The 27,079-nt window shown below is 36.6% G+C and overlaps 1 protein-coding gene across 6 annotated transcripts in view; it reads right to left on the bottom strand.

Annotated features, from left to right (window-relative positions):
* Positions 1-27,079, bottom strand: part of ATRNL1 (attractin like 1) — a 432,362-nt gene that overhangs the window by 150,578 nt on the left and 254,705 nt on the right. The window contains exon 27 of one of the 6 annotated variants that reach the window (XM_040071151.2): positions 19,292-19,409. The exons of the other annotated variants lie outside the window; for them this stretch is intronic. Coding sequence (XP_039927085.1) covers positions 19,380-19,409 — 30 coding nt within the window. The 3' untranslated portion in view covers positions 19,292-19,379. Of the gene's footprint in view, positions 1-19,291; positions 19,410-27,079 lie in introns of those variants that run through there. 6 annotated transcript variants of the gene reach the window in all.

The following is a 27,079-nucleotide window of genomic DNA, read 5'->3' as shown; positions in this document are numbered from 1 at the left end:
AAGTTTTACTTAAAGATACCACACAATATTGTTTGGGCAATTTGGTTTGTATAGGAAGGGAGTGAAGTGGAAAGTAGAGAAACAGTGAACTGATAAAAAAAAAAAAGAAAGATAAAACTGAGAAGAGTTATAAAATTACTAAAGTGAAATCCCCCTGGTACTCTTCCTTCTTTTACCTATTTTGCTTATTTGAATAACCAGTGGCTCCAAGCAGTTTCTGGTGAGTTTCACTGGTTGTTACAGAAATTCTCTTGTCTCTTTTGTTGGTGGCTCAGAGACGTGCATGCCTAGCACTGGAGAAGATGAGCTTGTGAACAGTCTGCCGTTCATTTCTGGCACAAGGACTGGATTTAAATATGAATGGGCAGATCTCCCGCAGCTGACAGAAGTGCCCACTCACTCCACCACTCTGCTGCAGCAGAGATGCTACCACCAGCTCCAGGGTCCCATTTTTCAGAGCAGCGATTCAGAAAATGCATATTTATAACATCCAAACAACTGAACGAGTTAAAGCCCAAAATGCTGGAATTACAGAGGAAGCAGCAGACACCAGTGGGCAGAGCCTTAATTCGATGCATCTGTATTGTGTTGTGCGCTCCATTGTCGGGCTCCATCCTGCTCCGTGGCAGACACAGTGTGCTCTGAAAGCCCCACATTTGTGCTCTGAAAGGCAGCAGCTGCTTCCCATCTCCCCCAACATCCAAAGAGAGTTTTACGTTCAGAGTCCTCAGAAGCCAAGAACACGCATCTCTGATACTGGCTGCGGGGGAGAGGATTTCTCTGCTGCTCAGCCGAACTACTCCTCAGATGAGGGAGGATTTGCTAAGGAGATACACTGTGCTGCTGAACACATACACCAGTAGTGAGAGGTAGCATAAAAATTTACCAGTATTTCTAAATGCTGTGCTAGATTGGTGAAACTTGGTATAGCACATCCATATTTTCAAAACTGGGAGCTAATTTCCACAACTAGAATGATAGCTTTCTTCCAGAGCATTTTCTAATAAGCTAGTAAATACAAAACAAAAGAAAACAAATTAGGAAAGTCATCTCTAAACTATTCTTATTCAACAAACTTTTATTCATTGCTATGGTAAAGTTTTTCTTGCAATTTCTGAATTGTAGTTGATTTATCTTTTTTAAACAGAATATTTTACCCAAGTGTCTTGAAGGACACAGCTATGAATGAAACAAAGATACATCTCACTTTTCACTTCCTAGAGGAGCCAATTTTTCCTTCTGATCTTGAACCTTCGTGTCAATACCTTTCTTATTCATCCATTTATCAATTTCCCACACAAATACCTCAGCTCTTTCTTCCCAGCTACCCCTGACACACACATCTGAAAAACACATTCAACATCTTCTGTAAATTCATCTCCATTTCCCAAAACTGCTCCTTGCAATGATTATAGAAAAACAGTGAAAACAATGGCTTGAAAAGAGAGAGAAGAGATGAAACAATTATTTGCAACTAAACTGTGCATTTGTGTATTATCATGCACCATTTTTCCTCTCGTTGCCTCTACCTTTTAGAACATGCATGCTTATTTGTCGTTGTATAGAACCTGGCACCATGGGACATTCAAAGAACAACTGTAGTACTTATTTACTAGCACAATGCAAACAATTTTGATGACTGATTAAAACAAAACAGTTTACTGTAAATGCTGTATTTACATTCCTGGTCCCAAATCTGGCATCTGCCAGTGTTGTACCTAACCCTCTTAGAAACAAGCACTCCCAAGATGTTATTTACCAAAGTCAACTATTATTCAAAAAATATGACTATTACTATGTTTTTATCACATTATTTTGTCTTTTGTTATTTACCTTTTTCTTACAAACACAAAAATGGTATTGTCTAGATGTGAGAAAAGGAAGTCAGATGCTAACAAACACCATCAAACAAAAGCCTAAACAAAACCAACCACCTGGTAATTTAGCCATTTGTGCATTTTACCCAGAAGATTTTGTAATTCATAAATGAATGAGAAGCTACCAGAGTTCTATTTCTACAGGCTTTTATGCTAATTGAGCTTGCTCAAAACATTTTCATATATCACATCAAGCATTCAATGAGGTGCCAAAGCACTTTGTTAACAAACTTATTTCCCAGATGTGGCTAAAGCAGGGACAGAAGGCTTGAATGTTCTAACATACCTAACAATTCAATTACAGTTATCTTATGGTGCCATCACATATTTTTCTTCAACAATCAAACAACCTCAGCTGGAAACTCTAAGCAATAACACAAATAAAGGACCATCTGGCAAGAATAATTAAGGAAGGCTGGAAATAAAACATTAATTAGTTGCGTAGTCCAAATGACCTTCAAAGGCCTTATGATGAAATTATATCCAAAACAGATAATCATTTATTTCATGTTACAGTTATATTTAACTAAGCATGAATAAATAATAATATCATTTTAGGATGCTATTACTCTGTTATTGACTAAAACTGATTTTGTAATTGTCTTATTTTTCTATAACAATAAAATTAGGCTGGAAAGCAACCTCCACCAGTTTAGAAGGGCAGCCTTGGTTTTCCCCTATTTCATATCAACAAGACATAAATCACGCTTGCCTCAAAATCTACATAGGAAAGGGTTTGCCAGGACAATATGCATGCAGCTAATTGCTTTTAAATAATTTACTTCTTTTCCCCCCTCAATTTTGGACAAAAAAGAATGGAAGTCTACAATTACTCACTTTCTGATCTATGAAATGAAATGCCAAATACTAAGGCTTCTTCAAAATCTCTTCTGGACAGAAAGATACATGGATATCACAAACTTAGGGAAGATATCTACTCAGATCTTTCAAAATCTTTGCTACTTTTACTGATTACAAGTTAGTTGTAATTAAAAGAAATCAGCATTTTCCAGTGTAATCTGCAGATAGGTAATGGTGGTCTTCATGATCCTCAAAGCAATACAGCGTGAAAAAGAATCTTTGAAAAAACTATAACCAAGTACTTGAAAAGAAAAAAAAAAAGTGCTCAGTACTTCCTCTGTTTTTGTACCTTATTCAAACTGCACTTAAAATGCGAGCATGAATTATTAACAAAGTTGCATCTGAATATTTTCTGGGTTTGTTCTTTTAGCTGTGTGTTATTGGAAAAATATGCTAAGGCAATGGATTTTTAAAGAGGACCATAATTAAGATACATTAATTACTTTATTTTATTATCAAATAGACTAATAAGAATAGAGTCTTCATTATTTGGTGGAGTCACTTTCTCCTCATCCTCAGGCTACAGGACATCAAGCTACTGAATGGATTATTTTGGAGCACAGCCAAGGGCACATCCCTTAGTTACAAGCCAGACAATGACAAAGCTCCTGAAAGTTTCAGACATCATCTGGATAAGTAGGCACAGGGAACAAAATCATCCTTTGGGAATCTGAAGAGCAGATCCACTTATGAAGACCCATTACTGACAAAAGAACCACAAGAGTCCCTGGTGCCACCCAAGGCCAAGGGAAAGCCGGGTGAATTTTTGCTGATTGTTGTTTCCACGACCGAGCTGTGCCTAACACAGCACGTTGTTCACTTGGTACAATGAATACCAAGATCAGAAAGAACCGTAACATTTTCAAGTAGCCTACAAGTTTATTCATTTACTCTGAAATGTCTTTCTTGCTGTCATTACTACATTAGGAAGGCAAAAGCAACATAGTGGTCAAACATGATACCTATAAAATTAAAACATACTTAATTTTTTTATGCAAAAAGATGACCATTCAGGAAAATGCTAAGTATTTCACAACAGTCACTCAGTTCTGTCAGAAGAATATGAACTAGCAAGCCAAATCTTGATGACTGGACCTAAAATGGGATATGGCTAAGGATTCCTTAGGATGGGGCAATAACTCCACTGGGTTTAAGGGTATTCAATTTTAAGATTTTCTACATAATATTTCCTCACTAGCCAGCAGTCAAATTAATTCACTGTTCCAGGATGATTTCTAGGAGCTCTAAATGATTGAGCTTAACTTCTAGGACAGTGGAAGCCAATCTAAATCCAAACACACGTATTGCTAAGCCTTTGAACCCTCCAGTTAATAGGTCGCTGCTTAATATGGTGGATTGAACATAAGCACTGCTAGAGGAGCTAAAAAACTGCTTTTGTGCTGCATGAAATGGAAAAACCTGTCTAGGTGAAGTCCTCTGAGCACAGCACTGATCATTTGCCAAAAATAATAAAAATTGATGGTAATTACGGCATACCACGCATCAAAAAATCGGAATTGTTAAATATGCTTTAATAGCTGAATTGTTCCAATAAAAAGTACAAAGTGGTTTTATGTATAACTTCTCCCTGACAAAACAGCTATTAAGCATTTTTCACACTTTCACTTCACATCAACATTTCAGGTGTCATTAGCAGTGACCTAGTCACAGGAAAACACTAAGTGGCATTTGTCAGAGCTGACAGTACAGTGGAAATAAGAGAAGCAGAGTTTTAACTCCCACCCTCTACCCAGACTGGATCTGTGAACTGCAGTGTGGTATTTACACCCCAGACCTCATTTCCTCCAGCTCTGACTGGAATGGTAGCACTCATTTTTTGTGCAGAAGTTTGAGAAGTTTGATTGAAAAGTGACACCTACAAAATTCTTACTTTTCCTAATCTCTCTTGGGGGAAAAAAAAAAATTCTCTTTTGCATGAGAAATACACAGATGTAGGTATAGGCACACCCCACAGTGATATTTCTGTTTTATATGGTACAAGATCAAGTTCCTTTTGACAATTTTCTGTCACAGCTCCTCAATTAACATCAACAATGCTCTATCCTTTAAAGATTTTTCTCTTTTCCTTCTTACGCCTGAAGAATGTGAGTAAATCTAAAATGAAAACAAAAAGTACAGGAAATTTTCCATCTATTTATTAATTAACATTGAAAATGTTGATTTTTTGCAACTTCTGGAATTAAAATTCTGCAAATATTTCCATATTTGATTTTGAGAGACTGATGCCCAGAAAAGTTCCTCAAGTGACAGCTATCTCAATGTTCTTAATCATTTTAGTATTCTAAACTAGAATTTCTGCATCTCTTCTTCAGTAAGAATACAAATGGAGGTACCAGTAAAATAATTCACAAAATAATGTTAGGCAAATATATCAAACTAGTGCCATCACATGCCTTTAAAATACTGTAACTGAACTAGAATGGTTGTACTTTAAAATAAAAAAAATAATATAATTTCCTGCTACTCTAGCATAATATTTAATGCTCATACTGTCACTGAATTTCCCACTTTTCTCCTGCATTTTCTTTTACCTTAAGTCACTGAGGTGAAAAAGGGACTCTTTCACCCACATCCTAAAGGTTTTGATTTTTTTAAGTACAATTTTTTTTGTGTGTGTGTGTGTCTGAAACCATCATGCATCCATAATGGTATCAAAATATCCAAGAGGAATTATATATGCAGGCCACAGCTAGAACATACTGAGAAATTTTAAAAAAATTAACTCAAGGGCAGATGCTTAAACAGAACACAGTCCAAAACCAAATAGTTTGGGCCAGGTCCCTGTAAACTGTAAATATTCTAATTACTGAGACAGATGATGTTTCAAATGAATGTAAGCCACTTTGGCTGAGGTACAATTCCTAAATGTTGCATAATTTTATTTTGCCTTTCTACACTTACAACAAACAGTCACCTCTAAAGAAAATTCTACCAAGATGTAAAGTATTAAGTAAAGGATTCCTAGTGCAGGAAGAATAGCATGTGCTTTGTGGTACTGCACCTGGAGCACTGGCCTCCAGTTTGGGACAAAAAGCCAAGGTTATTCTGTGTATGCCACCACTTTCTCCCTCTCTCTCCTCCTTTTTTTTTTTTTTTTTTTTTTTTTTACCATTTTTATTTTGGTTTGGTTTGTGTTTTACCATAGCATGGAACCACATAAGCTACACTGCTCTCAACAAGTAAATAGCATGGCCTAATCCAGAAGGTCAGCTGGGATTCCAGGTGGTCCCTGATACAGCCCCACAGCCCAGCACAACAGGGTTTGATCCCAGAGAGAAGAACCTGCTCCTACTCATGGCCTTGTGTTTTCACAAAAGCTGCAGCGTTCTTCCTTGCCAGAAACACCCTAGTTCTCTATTCCAGTAAGGCAGAAAAGTGTTCCTTGCCCAGAGACACTGAATTAATTCATCTGCTTAGACAATCAACAGGATCAGACCTTCAGGGCACCAGGGAAATGTACTCCTCTGCTACAGCTGGGCAGTCAACACAGACTCCACTTAAAAATGAGTCTGTAATCTGGGAAACACTGTCCACAACACTGGCACAACTACAGATTCTTCACACATCTTACAAATGGTCACTAGTTTTGTCTTTTCCCACTGAGACCAAATTGCAGATATCCATGTATGTCAACAGGAGCAGGAGAAACAGAGAAAAGAAACCACTTCCATGGCTGTTATGAGAAGATGTCAATCTCCCTCCAGAATGTTATCTGTCAGTCCACTAATTTCAATGAAATCCTTCTTGAGGAAGTTAAAATCTCCTGACATCTTGGATAGCTTGGGTTTAGCCCTCTTTTACTTCTGAGTCCTAACAGAATTCTTGTGTTCAAATAAAACTTCTTAAAATGCTCTATAAGCCTTTAAGAAGTAGTTTTAATAACAGTTATTTGGTGTGGAGAATTACAGAAAGAAAATTACTATTCAGCAAGAAAAATTAATATCTGGCACATTACCAGAAAGCCCAGTGAAGGGTCTGTGCAAGGTAATTTGGCAAGATTATTCCTTCTGGCTGGAAGAGTTGATGGACTCTCTCATAAATAAAGGCACACGGATGGTGTGACACTTCCCAAAGAACTCTACTGACAGATCTGCAAGTCAATAAACCACCCCAAAATTTCAGCCTTCAGATTGTCCCCTTTGCAGAACTTTACAGAGCAGAGTAGCAGCCAAATTCTTGTTTACCTCTTCTCATTCCCTATTGGGATTTAATAATTTACTCTAATGCTTTATTTTGATTTTCAAGTGTCAGCCTGAAATGCGCTCAGCCCTTTTAGAAGTGGATGAGTCCACAAGCATTAAAACAGATCAATCATATCACAACTTGCAAATTCGATTCAGCTTTCTTACATTATTGGTCTGCATCAGAAGTCAATATTGCCTATTCCCATAACACATAAGAAGCAATTGCTTCATAAACTGGAAACACAAGAAATTTTGCTAATTTTGCAGAAAAATTACCAAAACTGGTAAGTCTACTTGATTAAAGTTATAGATAGTCACTGAACGCAAAGGTAACTCTGCAACTAAAAAAATTAGTTAATTGTGGCATTTTTAGAAAGTTATTTTCACAAATGGAAGTTAAAAAAAATATATTAAAAAATAAGCACTCAACCATTTCCCTGCATAATGTAAAAAGCGTTGATCTCATACACTCTGAGTGGTCAGTTACAGTCTCTAACTACTTTTCCCAATGTGAAATGATGGATGATTACTTGATTTTTCTTATTGTAAGGAAATAAAGTTTTCTATTCCCCATAATTTCTTCAAAATTTTAATTAAGGTAGATTTTTAACACTTTAAAGTGATTTTTTTCCAAGAGTGTATACGCTTCAGATATAAAATGTATTCTTTTTTCCTAAGAATAATAAATACAAATTTTACTTGCACATTAGAAACAACCTGACTATTTTTAATAGCCAAAGAGGATCTTGTACTTTAATACCTTAGAGATGAATTAGAAATTTGGCAAGGGGGATATTAGTATTATGACTTTTGCTTTTCCCTGAGATCAGGTTATGAAAGACTATCTCAACACCAATATAAAGGACATGAATTATGTAGGAGCTTGGGCAACCTACATTCAGGAGTTCTTAGCTTTGGAACAAGGTTCCTTGAGTCTTTTGAGGTCTTATAACATATGGGTCTGCAATAAACTCTCTCTTTAGCACCTGTGCTCAGCAGTACACCAGTGGCAGAGTGCCACGACTCCTTCATGTCATGATGACTCCTCTCTAATTGTAGACTATTTTGCAAAACAAAATGGTCACTTACTTCACTTGTCTGTTACAAATTCTATTTCCTCTTTCACACAACTTTCTTTCCAGACAGGTGTGCCAAGAGACTCTCAAATCTCTATCCAGGAGATAACAGATAATCATACAGAAATCTTAATACATATCCCTCTTGACTTTTTTACTATATTGCTGTAATATTCCTTTACTGACATTCTGATTATCTTTGCTGCTATTAAAACTACATGTCACTAGGCAGAGTGAAATTTGCACTTTTGGAGAGCACAATACTTGAGGAAGATCAAGACCAAGGTAGCAGACGTTTCCCTCAGATAAGATCGATATCAAGGGTCCTCAGGAGCCCTGGCAGCATTTTAAAGTGTGGCTGCTAATGGTTGCCAAGAGAAGTATGCAGGGAGATATTCTCTTGGAAAGTAAATTCAGTGCAGCTTATAACTTACACTCCTGGTATATGAGAATATTTTGCCCTCTCTCAGCCAGAGCCAGAATTAACAGCAACAAACAGGTAGGAAAAACTGAAAACATGTGATAGTGTCTAAGGGTGGAAAGCAGGGAAAGAAATCTGCCCCATAAAAGGCCTTTCTGAATACCATATTTTATTATGAATGTAATTACTTATACTCTGTAATGCTTTTCTGTCAGAAAAATTATATTAACATTTTCAAATTCACAGTTTTACCTGATTTATGCAAAATACGCATGCCTGATTTTGATAACTTAATGAATTAATTCTAACAGCTGAAGAGCTGCTGTCATTTCATCTGAATTTTAAACAATTATTCTTAATGCAATGAATTTTATAGCTTTGCAATGTAATTCCACTCAAATTCCACTCTGAGGTTTCAGAGTGATTACAGCACAACCATCACATCCAACAGTCCCAAAGAGGGCACAGAGAACACACTCCTCATGGTAAAATTTTTTCCCCAGTATCTCATATTTTTTCAAAGTAAACTCACATGATTAATCTGACTAGTGCACCACAGATATGTAAATCCAACTCATTCTGACTTTTCATTCGCACAAGCATCAGTGCCAACACATCCAGTGCTCTCTGTAAGCTCTAAGAACCTATTTATCTTTTACAGTGCACTGGTAAAATGCTAATGATAGTGAGTCAGATCCTCCTTGGTGTAAACCATAGATGTCTTTCTGTAAACTTAGAATCCTGCAGAGTTTCTACTTGAAAAGCATTTTCATTGCTTGTTAATGCTGGCAGAATTCAAAATATGGTGATTCGATGTAACAGCTGTTTTTGTGATTAACAAATTAAATTACTTATAGTGTATGTTAGCCTACAAAAGAACACTTGTGAAGAAATTTGTGAGTTTTAATTTACATGAAGTAAGTTACTCTTACAGTAGACATCCCACATCAATTATCATAAATCTAAAAAACTGTGTAGCTCCTCGAAGAATCACACCCAGCTCAGCACAGAACAGTGAAGTGGAGAGCATTTCATCAAATCAGCTATTTAGAAATCTGTTTCTAAAACTTAGTCAACACTGGTCCCAGGGGAACACTTTTTTAATGCTCAAGTGATATTCAGCTGAAGTTCATTAGCTTCCCCTCACTATTCAGTGAAGGACCAACCACTACACGAATGCTTCCTAGTGAACTACTTTGTAGCCATTGTTTTCACAACAGTTTGCCCCCAATATAGCCTGAATTACAAAATACAAAAGTCACAAAGTCACATAAACTTCCTAGGAAAAACAAGCATCTTTAAGAAAACGCTGACTGCAGAGAGCACAGAAGTCACTTTGGAAGATAAATGAAATTTCTGCATTTATGAGATGGGGAAGTCTCATCAATTCATGTCATTTACATATAAACAGACAGAAGCAAACCAAGAATGATTTCTTTTTGCCCATTTATTGTCCAGTCTTGCAGATGAACAACAACCACCACAATCCCCACCACCTTCCCAGAGCATTGCACAAACACTCTGTGGAACACCCCAGGAGCTATCAAGCTTCTCTCGGGGATACATGAGGTTGCTCAGGGCAAACACAATTTAAAGAAGTCTCTCCTCAGCACAACCACCAAGCTGCCACCCAGGGACATCCTGAAGAGTCACAAAGTTGGGTGGAATAAACAAGAAATAACAAGTTAAAGGTAGCAGCCACTTACTTTTTCCAGAGATGGAGAAAGCCAGCTTGGTCAACTAACCCCTCTTAGCAAAAAAGACTTAGCTCCAACTTAGCCTCACTTACTTAAACTGTGCTTTGCAAGTCTAGGTGATTCTGACTGAAATGGGCTAAGTGAGCCCTGGCAACCCACTCAGAGCAGCTGGGAGCAGAGTAACTCCCAGCAGACAGCAATGAGGAGCAGGTGGACCTAGAAATAGGATTATAACCTTTCCACTGGCACAGCTGGACCAGAAAGAACAGATACATTTACATCTCAAAGACAGACCATCATTCTTAAATGAAGAATCAATACTGGGTGCATTCCTGATGTGGTCATCTAATTCTCAGTCGGCCACTCACTTTGTATTTGTAAAATAAGATCAAAAATTGAACCTAAACTTTTCTCTATTACACCATCCAGGCATACCTATAGTGTCAACCAAGTAATTTTTGATTGCTCCATGTCTTAAAATTCAAGCACATATTGTATGTACCTGAGTGAAATTTAAAGTATTGACAAATAACATTTATTTTGCTTCCTTCAACACAGATGTGAACTGTAAGCTTTCAAGCATACAGCTTTGAGTGTAGAACACTATAATTAAGAAGTATATATTAGAAACAAAATTATTTTTGTGATCTCATATTAGTTCTCTTTCTTGTGTTCTTCAGTTTGTATTAGTCTGCTTATTTAACAACTCAATCTCATGGACAATTAAACAATACTCACAGAGGTATACGAATGTCCAACCCAATCAGTTCCACCTTATTAAACTCTCCTTTCATTGTTTTGTTGCATCCTGAATTACACAGTCAATACGGTTCCCTCAATAGGACTACACTTCTGAACACATTTTTGAAATAAAATCTCAAACTTGATGGATTTCACTATTTCAGCTGCTCTTTTAAGTGTAAAGCAAGATTTTTAGTTGTTTGGGGTTTTTTGTTTTTTGGGTTTTTTTTGTTTTTTTTTTCCCAAGAACTTCCACAGTCTTTTCTTATTTCATTTCTGCTTTAAAATTTAAGAATTGTGATTTAAAGTGATTTTAAAATTGCAGAAATAGAGTTCTTGAAATAATTGCTGTCACCTCAGAGGCATCAGTTTATGGTAAAATACAAACTCACAATCTTCCTAGCATCAGCAAAGTTATTTACTGCACTATATGGAGGCACTAATCTTGTTTTCCATATTCCTACTGAAAGCTGGTGACATTCACTGTCTTCCCAATCACCATGGCATGACATGCAAGTCAGTTTGAAAAGCGTGTCACAACACCTCAACAGTAACATAAACATTGATTCTCTCCAAAGGTAACAGCAGACAGGCACTACAGAAGACAACTTTTACTCTCCTTCAGAAAAGCCGTAATTTCTTTTACTTTCTGTCATTTCTATGGCAGAGGTAGACACTCTCTTATTATAGATTTATTTTGGTATACAACATTTCTGAATTATGAATCTCAGAATGAACTACATATACATCTGGGAATGTTATTTCAAATGCAGTATCTTCAGTCATCTCAAAAGAATAGGTTAAAACCCAAGGAACTTTAAAGCTACTTTCTCTTTTCATTATGGGTAAAGGGTTGTTTTTCTAAATTATGGTAAGAACTATACCTGATCTCCTGATGTTCTTTATTTTGGAGAAAATCACCTAAATTTCTAAAATAAGAAACACACAGCACAAAGTCAAATTAAATTCTTTATAACTTATCTGACATTCCTCTTATTTTTGTGCAGTAGATGAGTGATCTGAAATTTATCAAAGAAAGGTATAACTCTCATATTTTGTTATAGCAGCATACATCAGTGACAGGTCATGGCTCTTTGCAATATAGACCTTTAAGTGATACTAAATGAAACTATTATATACATACCATATTTCAAGTGACTGCCAACATTAATGCATTGTTTCAGTAATAACCATGAATCTACTGTGACATATTTGGGCTATTTCTCTGTGTGGTTATAATAAACTTTTGTCCAAGAGCATTTAAGTCTGTAGTTCTCATTATCCTTGTTGTGTGACCTAGAGGGGTCCTTGGCAATCAAAATTCTGACACACAAGTTCACAGTTCAGATCTGCCTTTCAAGTTGTCCCTTGAGACTACTTGTACTGATCCCAAGTCTTTTCTGACAGCTGTGTTGAGGTTCCCTGATTATAAATTCCTATCTTCTAATCTTTTCACTGGAAAGGGCAGCTGCAAGTAATGGCAAGTTAATTGCAACATATGACACATTCAAATAAATGCTTTAAAAGATTTGCAATCTACGCTTAAAAAACCAATTTGGTGGCAATAATTTTAGTGTAAATCTCCAAGTGCTGAAGGGGTCTAAGTTGTTCCTAAACACTGCAGAAGGAGTAAAAAATTGAAGTACATTTTATGGGATATAGGTCTCAGTAATTGTCATTGCATGATGGGGTTTATGCTACACCAGTGAAAATGAAATTGTTCCACACACAACCTGGCAGCCAATACATAGCTCACTCATGGAAGGAGACCAACTCAAACTAATGACAACATACTGTTAATGTATTTCAATATTTTCCTTAGCTATGGGACTGCAAAGGTGTGTGATGTTTGAAGCAAAATAGGTTATAATGTGGTCCAATAAGGCAGAAAAACAGAAAAACACCTGCCTGTACTGATTAGGAACATAATAGAAGATACACAAACTGAGAGTAGCTATTTGCACTTGCAATTATTTTCAAGTAAGCTACGACAACTGTAATAGAGACCTGTCAGCTGCTGTCCTGCCTCATGATCAGACACATCAGATCTCATAAACTAAGAAAATGCAAGAATAGATCGGTATGTGCATAAAAGAAGAATGATGCACGCTTTGGAGGAGGTGACATTTCAACGCCTATAGAAGGACCAAACCAATGGCCCACCATGGAGCCATTAGGACGATCTAGTCTGACTTGATCCGTAACACACTTTAAAGAATTGCCCCCAGTACTTTATGCATCAACCATACAACATTTATTTAGTGATAGAGAACCCCTGAAACCTTCGAGAAATTCCATTTCTCTTTATAGGATCTTGCTATACCATTTCCTGCTACATTAAAGAATTCAACTTAGAGCTAGCAATTTTCTCGCTAAAGATGAGATAAACTTTAACCAGCTCACCTTAACCTTCATTCTATCAACTACTTTGAGATCTTCAGCCTCTGTATAAGCACTTTTTCAAACCTCAGACAAATTCTTGTCTCCTGTTGATCCCTTTAAAATTATCCAGCCAAAGATATTACAGATCAATACTTAAGGAAAGCAGCAGACATGATAAATTCATTTCTGGGTTTGGAGAGATGTTACCCAGAACCTTGGTGGAAGAGCTTGTCCAAGGTGTTTACTCTTCCAAAAATGCACGAAACATTTTCACTCTTATTGTCATTTAAAGGGGTTTTTTTTGTAACAACTTTCAGATTTTCAAAACCCCTTTCTACTTGAAACTGCTTTGTGTGAAGGAATTTTTCTATTGTGTGAACAGCATTTTAAAAAAAAGTAAATGTCGCTCAAGTTTGCTGAGCTGTAGATCTTCAGCAGAAAATTGAGATTTTTAATGTATTTGTTTGGATAAAAGAAATAGCAAAAAAGAAGCCGTTTGAAGGACCTAAACACCTCAATATACCATTAGTAATGTAATTAGTCATACCTCCTTTATGGCCCTATGATTTCAAGGGAACAGTGTAGGAGAAAGAAAGGTTCAGGACAATAGTGCAGCAACAGAACATCTGTAAATTAGCAAGTGTTTTTTATTAGATAATTAGCAACTAGAAAAGTAGCACATGCAAATATTCTAATGGAATAAGTCCCACTAGCATGCTTTTAAATGGCATTCACAAAAAAAGCCAAGAGCACCTGAGGTGTTAAAGCCTTAAAATTGCATATTTTAGCAAAACAGAAGAATAAGGCTAATGAGTTAGGTGTATATTATTCTTATAGGTTTACAATAATCCCTTAGCTAGCAAGTTTTAATTTTTTTCAAGGTGTTATAAAAATTACCAGAATAAGTATTAGTCAGAGGTACCTTTTCAGTTATATCTTCAAATACCAGCAGGACTAATCCTCCGGTAAAATAGCAAAAGCTTATTGCTATCGTGTTTCATTTCAAAGGATTTGAGCAAGGAAATAATTTCAGATGATTAAATCAGTTCATTTTGAAAGAATTTGCATGGAAAAATTGCACTTGTTACAAAAGTTTGTTGCATTTCTCATAAACACCCAGGAATCTTTCCATCAAATTATAGGCATATTAAAGAAATTGGCCCTGAGTTCTAGAACTCAGCAATTAATAAGTGAGTTGTTGAGCACCACAGATGAGTTTCTTTGTCCTGACCTTGAGCAAGGAGTCATTGTGAAGTATCATCACTGCATTCATACTGTGAGTAGTGTAGGAAGACTGTGTCCCTCACACTTCATCATGCATCACTGAACTGTAACAAACTCTGACAGGTATAGAGTGTATCTCTAAATATTATGACACTCTGCTAGTGACAGCTGGAAAAGAAAAGCTGGACACAATCACAGTTCTCACATTTACTGGAAAAGATGAGCTGCCATCCACAGCAAACATATTTCAGGAAATGCTAACGAATAAATTTTTAGAAAATTTTTAAATGTCTCATTTCCTGATATTTTAAAATGCAGAAGAGCACCAGTTACAACTGCAGGTGCTTTTACTGTCAGCAATTAGTCTTCATGTCTTATGTGTAACACTGTCATAGAAACCACTGCTAAAAAAAGCCAACAAACACTTAAAACTCTAGAAAATTCAATAAACTTGCTCAATTAAAAAACAAACCATGGTAAAGGTCACTTGCCAAAGCAATAGTGTTTGCATGATACTTGCATATGAGGATTCAAGCTTGGAATGTCACAAAAGTATTGCAAGAGCACATTTTTGGCAAATTGAGTTTTCTCATTAACCATTGGGTATTTCTAAAGTAATTTAATTAAATATTCATTTCAAAATGAGAAAAATATATTCAAGTACCGCATCTCATACAGATGACAAGCACACAAAGGAGAACTGCATCTTCCCACCAGTGCTCACTTCAGCTTACAATCTCTTTAATTATTTTGATGAGTGTGCATTTAATTCAAAGCACAGAGTGCTGTAAGTTCAATCACTCTGTTCAAATATAAATGCTCTGAGATGTAAAGACATCTACTCTTTTGTAGTTCAACAGAAGGACATTTCACCCAAAGAAATATTCTGATATTTTCCAAAATAACTTTACAATCTTAGACATTACAACTTTTCTCACAGCCAACCAGGTATGTGCTACACACATCTGTTGAACTCAATGCTCTCTTAAAAGCTGCTGCTTTACTTGCATGATGAAATACAGGTTTTCCTGCATAAAAAAGAATATTTATTTCCAAAAAGGATTATAAACCGTAGTTTAATTCCAGAAACGTAAGTTTTTAATGCAGCTATGCAATAAACCAGCATGCTGGAACAACCCAAATTTTTAATCATTGCAAAGTGAGAAATGAGCATTCAAAAGGCTTCTATTTATGCTTTTTAATTATTTTTTCTAAATACATTTCTGTTTGTATGGAGATACAGTTACAAATTATTCAGAAGTTATAGCAATTTTTGCAGAATCAGAAACAGCTTGGTTTAATAGTATCAGCTAATTCTATTATATTATTAGATTTATTGCTTTTTATACATTTTAATTAAAAAAAGTTTAATCACAGGGAGTACGGATACGAACACAAATACTTCTTTTCCATCTTACCTCAAATGTTTTCCTGTAATTTACATTATACTAAACATTCTGCCAAATCATTACATTTGTTGCTTCACTGAGTTGATTTTACTCAGAACTTCCTCAAAAGAAATTCTGGGATGCCTTTTCTCATATTTTATGAATGGGGGAGGGGGGGGGGGAATGAAAAATAATTTAGTGCTTAGGTTGTTCCTTTGATTATTAGGTATTTAAAAGGAGATTCATTTCCTGAAATTTCCTATTCTGCTTTTTGACTCCCTAATCTGAGAAGCTGAAGTTAAACACTTGAAACTCCAATCTGGCTTACTGACCTTGCCAAGAATGTTAAAACATCTCACCTTTGAAGAAAATCAGTACAATTTTATTAATTTATGAACATTTCCAGCCAGCAGACCAGAATATGTTGACAGCACATTTCATACTATTTGGGGCATGAGGTATTTTTACATATACCTATTTATAATTCTGATCTGGATGCAGGGAGAAGAAATGGGATGGTTCATTTAATGCCTTCAGCAAAAGCAATGTCTAAAGGGATATTTATTAGGAATGCTTCATCTTAAGTTCCCTGCACATCCATAGAATTTCATGGCTTTTCCTTCATTTTCCCATCTTTCACTAAACCTTCCTTACTCCTTAGCAATCGAGTTGGGGGAAAATTAATGATAAAGTAACAGAGAGACAAATAAATCAAGTGTACATTAGAGGTGACTGACAAAATCAGTCCTGAATCTAAGACCTTTCCTCTTCTTTAAGTTCTTAATGCTAAACTTAAAATTCCTAACACTGGCTTTTCAAAAGCGTTCAGGATCCAACAAGTTGAACAAACAGGGGTAGAATAAAGTGGAAAGAAGTGAAAAACAGATGAGTAAAAGAATGGAGGAGGATAAGAGGTAAAACTGTGTGCACAGGTATATGGAAACAGTAAGTAGATGACACTCAGATCCTTACTCCAACTTACTGCATATGGTGATGTATTACTGTCACATCTCTGTCTTCATCTTGTAAAAAATATGATAACCTCGTAATGCTTAAAGGGCTTTGAGTCTTATGGTTTAAAAGTTCCTAAAGAAAAGTTAATCCCCAAGTCAACAAGAGCCAAAGAATTACACACCAGTCTGTTAAACCCCCTGATTTTCCATTGCTTGTTCATCTTTTCCATATGAACTAAACCCTAAATGAGGAATACAATTCACTTGTTGAGTAAATTCACACAAGTTCAACAAAGAGCAGCAGAACATCAAGAGCTGGGTTTTTTCAGACTCTATATGATAAATCTACATGCTTGACTGTTCTGTGTGTAACAATATTCCTAGCAATTAGATGGCCACATTCTCCTTAAGCAGATGGAACAGAGGTTAATGACACTTGAAACTGCCATATTGAAGGCATTTTTATGGTGACCACTTGTTTTACTCACTTCAGTGCAGTGGAAAATGGAGTTTGACAGAGATCACAGGTGACCTGAGGTTCACTGGAAAGCTGCAGTTACTATTGTGTGTTCTTGGTTTTCATTTCTGAGTGCTTCTTCTACTCAAGAGGTCTTCAGAGAGGATTACGGATCCAAAATGAATTTAGCTCTCTTTTATGACAAAAATAAGGTATTTCTTTTTCTTCTGAGATTTCTCAAAAATTCAACATCTTTATTTAAATACTTAACAGTAGTTTTCTGAGAATTTCTTCATTTCAGTTTTGAGCTTTTACATTGAATAATGCTGATTTTCAAGGCCTATTTCTTGCATTTGGGGGTTGTATTTCACCCAAAGTAGGGATGAAAAAAACCCAAAAACCCAAGGCCTTTCTTTTCTTTAAGTCTGACCATATATGTGTTACAAACACTTGACTACCACATTTAAAACTCTTATCACTGTGCACTGAAACTTTCTAAAAGGCGAGATGTCTGTGACATTAAAGCTACGCTTGATAGTACCCCTGTACTTAATGATCTGTTAGATATCCTTTTATTTCCCTGTTTCAAAGGGTTCATAACTTCAGGACACATTCCTTGCAATCTGAAGCTAAGCATATAACATAGCAATTCAGGAAGAATTTTATTAGGCATATGCTGAAACCTCCTATAAAACAAATTTTAAATAAAGATCTCTTTTTATGCTTTTGATCTAAAAGGGAAGATTAACAAGAATTTTGTTGGCACCTATCTATAACTTTTCACAGTAAAATGATTCTGAATATGAAAAATGACAATATAAAATACAAAAACCTCAATATTTTGCTACAAAGAACTTCATACTTATTGATTTTTTTTCTTATTACTATTTAATTAAATTTTACAGCTGTGGTGAAAAATCACAAAACCGAAATCAAGTTTATCTCATTAAAAAATTCTGGGTTAAAAGAGGCACAGATACCAAACCCAAGACTTTTTGCTGCAGGTGCAATTGTGAATAAATACTTGGAATTGTTGCACAGATTTCTATAGGAGCTGAGCAGAAGGGAATTGGCAAAGCAGAAAGAGGGAGACACATAAAATTCCATTTGCATTGGTAGCCTGGTTTTGAAGTTCATCCCCTATAGTCCCCTCCTTCTGTCTTTGGCTAAGAAAAAGTTTTGGTGCATTAAATTATTTTTGAAGGAAACCACACTAGGAACTCTGTTTCCTCTGTACATCCACAATCCCAGTGTGTGTGCAAGTGTCCTGAGCTGCCTGAGACTGGTCTTTTGGAAAAACTGTACAGCTGTGCACAGTAGGATTGCACAGCACAGGAAAGTGAAATAATTCTGCATTTCTAGTCTTAGCTGAATGAAAAAAAAATATGTTAATCTTCCCAAAGAAATATTTAAAAATTCCCTTAATTTTATCACCACCATTGGAACAATATATAAACCATTACTGGGAATGCCAATTTTACCCCACAGATGTACATTTCTCAAAAGCATCCTAACTTCCTGCAAAACGCATCATTATATAAAAGGTAATTTGACTCAAGTTACTGTAAACCTCTTTGTCATGATGGAAAGAGTAATATTTTAAATTTGTCTGAATAAGAAATACGTACAAAACATCCTGATTTTTTGAGTCATGTAAAGCAAATGTGCACATTAATAGAATTTATAGAATTCAACTTATATAACCAGCTAACTAATGTATCCATAATTATCACTGTTATTGCAAAGAATGTTTATTTTATTCAGATGGAATTTGTTTCTCCCTAGGGTGGTAGAGCGCCTGCTCTTTTGAACACGCGTTCCAGCCGACAGCGGGACTGCTTTGTTCTGCTTTGTTGCAGAATGATGAGTCTAAAACATATTTGTCAATATTTTGTTGAATTGAAGCCTGAAAATGCTCCAAGCCCCTGCTAAATAGTTTTTCACCAGAGACACGACATCATCTCTGGAAACAGTAACAGCAGCTATTACTGTCATCCCTGTGGCTGGGAAGGCAGGAGTCCTCCGGTGGGAGGACAGGAGTTCTCCTCTCAGCATTGCCACTGACTGCTATTGATTGCTCTGTCCACATCCAGCCCTTCACGTTGAAGAGATCTCATTTCTCCTGCCCTACAAAGCAGAAAGTTTGGATTGGACATTGTTCACTTCTGGCAACGCTCGCATTGCAAACTCAATTTCCAGCACAGCAGTTCCAAGTTTTATTCACTTAGCCACTCAGAACAAACTTTCCTCATTTACGAAATTGTACTTAAGGCACTTAGACAGCAGTACAGAGAGTTCTTTTTTGTACCAGAGTCTTCCTACATGATGTAAAGGAAAAACATATTAATGTATATGGAAAAGGAAAAAAAAAATCAGGTTCTTCGCTTGAATGTGAATTTAGGAAGCCTCAGAGATGCTGAGTTAGCAACTGCTTTTGTGAGTGTTGCTAATTTTCAGCTGACAAGCAGCATTGAAAACTGGAGTGGCAAACATTTGCAAAGCAGTATTTCTTTATGTAGGTTTAATAGGTATCAAAGCTCTGCTTTGATATCTTTTGAAAACCTGAGCCTCACTTCAGGAAAATGAAATTAATCATGGATCCATTTAAAACTGAGCAAAATCTGTTAATGGTTTAATTTTGTTACTGTATAAGGCTTTGTTTCTTTCCCTGTCACTTCAGGGCATCCTTCTAGATTGTCCTTTTTCATACAAAAAAAAAAAAAACAACCCAAAACAACTAACCTATGGTTCTTTCTAAATACTTCCTTCTTAATAAACACATTGTTATGCTCAAGCGAACGTTGCTTTCAAGTGTTTTCAAGGAAATTGAAAGCATACTTGGAAACTATGAATCTATCCATTTCTATAGGTACAATAAAAATCTGAATGCTTCTGGGAACAAGACAAATGTTAGGGGTTTAAATCCCTTTATTTCTGCATCATAAAGTCCCACCATTCTTAGGCACAGGTAGAGAAACATCTCTTGCTTGCAGCTCACAGAGAAAGAAAAGTGGAAGCAGGAGAGAGGAAAAATAAGCCAGCAGATTTCTTTCTCAATTCTTCCCTAAGCCTACAGCTTCATCAAATCATAAGCCTTCCTCAAATCCACAGGTCTTCTAAAATCTCTACACACTCACCCTTTAAGGCCCCTCACACAACCCTCAGCTTCACTCTATATCCGTAAAACCTCCCTGGATAATCCCTTCTCCTCCCTCCTGTGCTCCCTGTCTCTTCAGCTGGACAAAGAGCACGGGCTGCAGCCAGGTTTGGGTGACATCTCCCCTGACTGGGGGGCTGCTTAGGGCACAGAACAGCTAAATATTCAGCTCTGTTGGCTTTTCTCTCACAAATCTGACCTTCCTTCCTCTATGAGGAGAAACTTAGAACCTCTTGGTAGAAACAGCCAACTTTTGGACATTGTGCCTAAGTAATGCAGTTGGCAGAAGACAGGTCCAGAAACAATTACTGACACTCAGCAGACAGAGCATTTGCATAAATGTATTTTTCAGGACACTAAGCTAAAATGTGATATTGGAAGCTGTGGAACTGTTTTAAAGGAAGGGAAATGAGCACAGTTATGAATTCTGGTGATTTTCAATATTGTGACAATGAAACTAAGAGCCAGCTTTCTCTCTTTGTATTGCATTCAAAACCGCTCAGCTGAGAAGTGAACTTTGCAGTGGATGGCAAGCTGCTGCAATAGAAGCTCCTCACTGTGCAAAAACTGTTGTTTCTGTTTTGATGTTTCAGTTGTCTATCCAAATAAAATCACCCAGTGCAAATGTGAATTAGGAAGCATATGGTATGTAAATAAATAGCAGGAGGCTTATGCTAAACAACCTTCTATTTTCTCTCTTCCAACCTTTCCTCCTTTCCAAGTTGACCTTAGCCATACTTGGAATGAAAAGCTGTTTCTCAATTATGTGTTTATACACAGTAAGGGACAACCAGGCCGAATCCAGTGAGGTCAATTTAGCCATTTTTATGAGTGACAATTTACATAAATAAGACTTCAGCCTCCTCACCTCTATATATCTTTCCCTAGGATGCAGGTGACACGAATGTGCATAATTACTTGAGGTGAGACAAAAGAAGTCACGCAGCATTGTGGGATTGGATGTCTCAGAAGGTCCCTTTTCCACTGTCCCCTCCTGACTGCAGGCAATCCCAGAGAAGTTCAGTCTTAGTGAATCCTTCCTCCTTTACCCGCCTGAGTGACAGCCAGGAAACAACAGGACTGCAAGGCTCCCTTCACTCATTTCAATCAGCTGAAGGAGGGCACAGAATGAGCTAAAACAGCTTCTCCTCCTCTTCTGTGTTCCCAGTTCAGCAAAGCATATCCATATCCTTATTTGCATGCCTAAGTTCTAATAAAGGCTGCGTATGGACCAGAGTAACTGAGAAAGATTATCCCTGTCCTTTACATGCCACAAAGCATTAATGATGAAGCAGGTTCAGCAGTGATATCCCTGGGAGTCCAATGATTGTGAGAGAGCCAAGATGTGTGTTTGACTGCCTAACATAATGTACCTTTGGGGGAATTTGCTCTATCACAATTCACATCATGCAGTATGGCTGTTGTAATACATGTCAGCCGGAGGTACCTTAAAAGTGATGCCTCACATTTCATATAAAGTGTTGCTGCATGTTCGGAAGTTTTACAGACTTCAGTTTAAGTCAAACATCATCATCTGCATTATCTCAATGCCAAAGAAGAAATACATTTTGTCACTCTAAGGATGAGGTCAACATCAAACTAATCTCTCCCAGCTCTGTCTTTAAAAAAAGGAAATCGCCTCTGTGCTGAGATGGAGAGCTGGAAGTGTCCTCAGAGTGTCAAGATGTCATAGGACATAGATTAGAAATGAAGATGTCTACAAACACTTCAGAACAGTTTGAAATAATCAAGGGTACAGCTCAGCCAAGTAATACAGACATGACCCAGTTAGCTTTGAAGTTAATAGCCAAGATTTTCACAAAACTATAGGTAAGTAGTATGGAAATCAGGCAAGCTGGAATAGCTGGCTGGTATTTAGCTAAATATTTTGGTAGCTCTCCTTAATGAACATCACAAGGCAGCAATTCTGTGGCATGAAGACATGGATTAACTCATCTAACTCAGCATACCAAAAACACCCTGCGCAGGATTTGAGGAGGAAAAATACAGAAAAAGCTATAACAACATTCTGCACAAAGGAGGATTTCACTCCCATTTTCTAACTTACTAATAACTTGGAGTTAAAAACTCCAGGACTAAAAAAAATGGTAGATCATATCTAACGACATAACCTCAGGACAGAATAATAATAATAAAAAGTCCAACAGTTTAATGAACTACTGACTAAACTCATGGTAACAGACTCCTTTTTACGTGTAGCAATAAGAAAATGTGGCCTTAGCTGGCCAGAGAGGACAGTGCTGAATCACGTCATTGCACTTCCTCATCTGAGCCCCATGAGAGTAGTGCAAACACTCCAGCTTCCAAAACTGAGACACTTCTTCATCCGCTCAAGCATCTCTCAATACAAGCAGTACACTTCAAGACAACTGTGTCCTACATTAATTATGAGAATTAGAAACCCATCACTAAATTGTTGATAGAATTGAATGTATGAGAAACAAGATTAATCAGCTCACAAAAATTGTGAATCGCAAATGTCACAAATGAAAAACCACTGGCTAATCTAAGGTTTCTAGTCCAGCCATAAAAGAACCTGCTTAGGTTTACATCCTGGTGATTCATTTTGTGGAAGGAGAAATAATTGTTTCTGCTCTTTCACAAAAACACAGTTTGTGCAGTGTCATCAGTACGTCAACAATTTATATTTGTTTTACTGCACAAAGGAGTTTCAAATCAATTTCAAAGGCTGTACATTTGAAAAGCAGCCAGCTGGCTATGCAGAACTTTCAATGTGGTTGCCTTTATGTTACCAAGCAAATAAATAGACAGCCAAACATAAAGGGAATTTACAGCAGTTAATTAGCAAATGCCATTGTCCTACTAAACAGAAATTATTTCCACACAGTTGGATACCACTCTCCTTAACAGACTCTCTTCATGATACTTCTTTCATAAAATGTCTACATATTTCTGTACCCTTTTAGCATATTTGTTCGTTGAAAATCTGGTTTTCAGATGGCTATCTAAATATGTCACAATGGGCAACATAAGGGAACAAAATGCTTAATTTCTTTCAAATGCTGTAATAAGGCATTTGCTAAAGTCTGTGAAAAAAGATTCAGAAACATGCTTTATTCTGCAGGATGTGTTAACAGAAGAGTGTAGCTCCATGAAAAGAAAATAAATCAGTGTTAAATCTCTAGAGCCATGTCAGCCATACCAAAACTATTAAGATGTGTCTCTTATTATTGCCCCATCCAGGCTGCCTTCTAAGCCTTGGAGGTTCTTACCTTCATTCACTTATGTGCCCATACATTTTTACACAAGACAAACAGTATACAGGAACTCAATCATTGTAATATAGAGAAAACTGAAGAAAGTAGGGTTTAAAACCTCCTCTTGCACTTATTTTCCTTCATATGCTCAGCATATGGCTTGCACCCTCTCCTACTCCACAATTTCCAATCCTCCTCCCACAGCTGAAGGGCAAACAGCACTTTCATTCTAGTCAAGGTAAGAACAGATTTTTGTCCCTGAAGCTGTATCTGAAACCCCATTCTCCTGTGCAGAAAATGCCTTCCCTTTCTGACAGCAAGAGTACCACAGGATTCTTACCTAGACTAAAACTGGAATACCTGGGTTCAAAGCACACATCAGCAGCCCTGGCATGTGGCTGTGAGATCCTGAGACTGGAGTGCTGCTATGGCTAACAGGGATTTGGAATCACTCGTAGTCTCTTTTACCAGCTGTCTCTTCGTAAGACACAAGTTTTACTACTTGGATATGCTGATCCTCATACATAAAAACCTCAGAGTTAAAGTCAGTAAAAATTTTGCTTTGCTGATTTCATGGATTTAAAAAAACAAACACAAAGCAATCCACCAAGATGTGACCTTCATCTCACCTGTTACCTGTGATGGAGATCGGCCCTCATCTCAAAATCAAATTATTTTGCTGAGGTGGATCTACATTGACTGTTGGGTGATGTTCAGCAGAAGTGCCAGGTTAACAGAGGTTTTTTCCAACTTAAATGATTCCATGACTCAAGGTTGTTGTACTTCTTTTTTACTACTATTTTTAATGCTGTTTCCAATGCCCTTGTATATTTTTTTACCTCACTTTTTTCCCCCCATATGTTTTCCTGCACTACCTTCCCAGCTTGCATCTTCCTTTAGGTTTCTTTTAAGGCACAAGATCTAGATTTCAATTTTTTTGGAGTCTGGCCAAGCAAAAAAGGAGGAACTGTGTCAACAATAATAATAAAAAACAGGGCAAAAGATCAGGAAGCTTCCAAGGTATTCAAGATTTCAACTTGTATTCAAAGGAATGCAATTAAATGCAATCAAATGAACCTAATGTAAAAATAATATCATATTATGCATTATAAATATTATTTGTAACTGCTATCAACATATAACATAGAAAACTTCTCTCCTGAAAACTTTTTTATTAAAATTGGGGTAAGCTTTATTATTCTTTCCTTTGTATCTAAAGTCCATGAAATTTCAAATAATATAAGCAAATTATTTGTAATTTTTCCAAAAGAATGTGGAAAGGAAATGAGAAATCATTTAGCACTCAGAAAATTCCATAATAGTAGGAAAAAAGCACACATGGGCACACATATATCCATATACAGAGATGTACACAAGTAAAGGTTTACATGCCCAGTGTAAAGCAACTGTTACAGAGAAGTCTTTTTTAGGTTCTAGAAATTAAAATCCACATTCATGACTGCTATAGCTATTGCTAAAAGTATGTACAAATTGGTAAGTATACAAAGTGACAAGGAAAGAGTGCTAAAAATATTAGTTACCCATATACTTGCTGATCTAGGGTTTTTTTGGGTTTTTTTAAATTCATTTATGAAATGAACGGGTGTTTTCAAAACACATTAAAAAGCATGAACTTTGAGAAGTGAGATGATGCATAATATATACTAGTCCTGAATTCAAAGGTGTGTTACAAATGGAAAAAGGTAAAATAAGGAAGAAGAAAAATTAAATTTGTTCAAAACAACATTCTTTTTGGCCCCTTAAAAAAAAATTGATTCATAATACATTACAGAATTTTTAATCCACCTAAAATTACAATTGTACAACTGCTTTTAATGTTGGGTTTTTTTTCAGTCAGACTTCTTCATAAAACATAAAGAAGCCCACTGTGTCTGCTCTGAGAAACTAAAGAAATTTCAGAAGGATTGATTTTTTTTTTTTAATATATACTTGGAGTAATCTAGTCATTTTTAATGTTTCACCCTCAATAGATCAGCCAATGTATAAAATCAATCTTTAATTCCATGACAGGAAAAGAATTCTTGGTTGCTTGCATAATTGCTGCAGAAACAGTGGCTACCCTAATGGCACCAGTGGGGTTGTAGGACTGCAGCATGTGCTGCAACACAGAAAATGCTGTTAAAAATGGATCATTTCCATTCCACCATCGGCACAGTGCTTCTAAACTATGACATCATTCTGCATTTCACACAGGGCTGGTAGGAGAATAATGTGGTAAAAATAAAGAAAAACAAGCATAGAAAATGAAGAATTCAAGCTGAGGACTAAGAGCAAAGGTCAGTATGAAAACAGGGAAAACCTCAGGGATCTAAGGTTAGAAAAGTGAAACAAGAGGAAAACATGGAGTGAAAGTAGAGGCCTGCCTGAGACCTTGATAAAGCTCCAAGTGACTCTGATGATACAAGCTTGTTTAACACGAGGAACAGAAGTGCAATTCATACTCCTGAATAAGCCAGCTAATCTTGTTAGGGGTTGCATTCATGTAAAATTAGCCTCTGCATCTCTGTCTGAGAGAAACACTTAGATCTTTTTAATTTTTATGGCCTACGGCGGTAAACGATTGCAATCATTTAACAATCGGACCCTTTGCAGTCCAGAGCCGTTCTTGAGGGTGCTGCAGCCCACACTTCCAACCCAACAATGGTCAAGCTGAACTCATTTGGTTTGACTCCCTGTGTGCCGTGTTTCATGTTCTCGGAGCTCATTTCTCTGCTAAGGCTTCGTGACAGAAATCTAACACACAGGCTGTGCCAGCTGCAATTCTGCCTGTCGCAGAAAAAGCCCTGGTAAACTGTGGCAATGGAGAAATCCTGCTGCCCCAAGTCCCAGCATGATCACACAATTATTGACCACGTTCTCCTGACCTTTCGATTGCTAGTTCAGGGCCTTGTCTTATGATTATTCGGTGATTCAGTTATAAAACACTTCAGTACAAATGACACATTTTAAATAAAAACATTTATTCAAGAGCAGAGCATGTCACAGTAACTTAAAATCTGACTAGGGAATCTATGTGTTTATTATCACAGTAGCTATGCTACTGGGCTTTTGTAGATTATCTGGCCCATGAGAATTCAGCAATGGGATGTCAAAAAAACCCTAAGTAGCAGAGTAAGCAAAATCTACCCCAAACTTAAAATTTAAAATTAAACATAGTGAAACAAACAAAAACCTTGCATTTTTTTATTAAAAGAGGCTACTTTGCATGCTTGCAAGATATGAAGTAAATTATACTTGCCCTTAGAACAGAGAGTATTTCCTAACGGAAATAAAGCAAACTATAAATAGAAAACTGTATTATACCAAGTGTTATAAGCACTCTTTTGTATACTCACTGTGGATACTAAGATACAGATATTTAGGATATGGAAGCTAATGCT

This window comes from Hirundo rustica, chromosome 8 (genome assembly GCF_015227805.2).
Source record: "Hirundo rustica isolate bHirRus1 chromosome 8, bHirRus1.pri.v3, whole genome shotgun sequence".
NCBI lineage: Eukaryota > Metazoa > Chordata > Aves > Passeriformes > Hirundinidae > Hirundo > Hirundo rustica.
The sequence above is the reverse complement of the archived record's forward strand: the minus strand, read 5'-3'. Positions and strand labels throughout refer to the sequence as shown.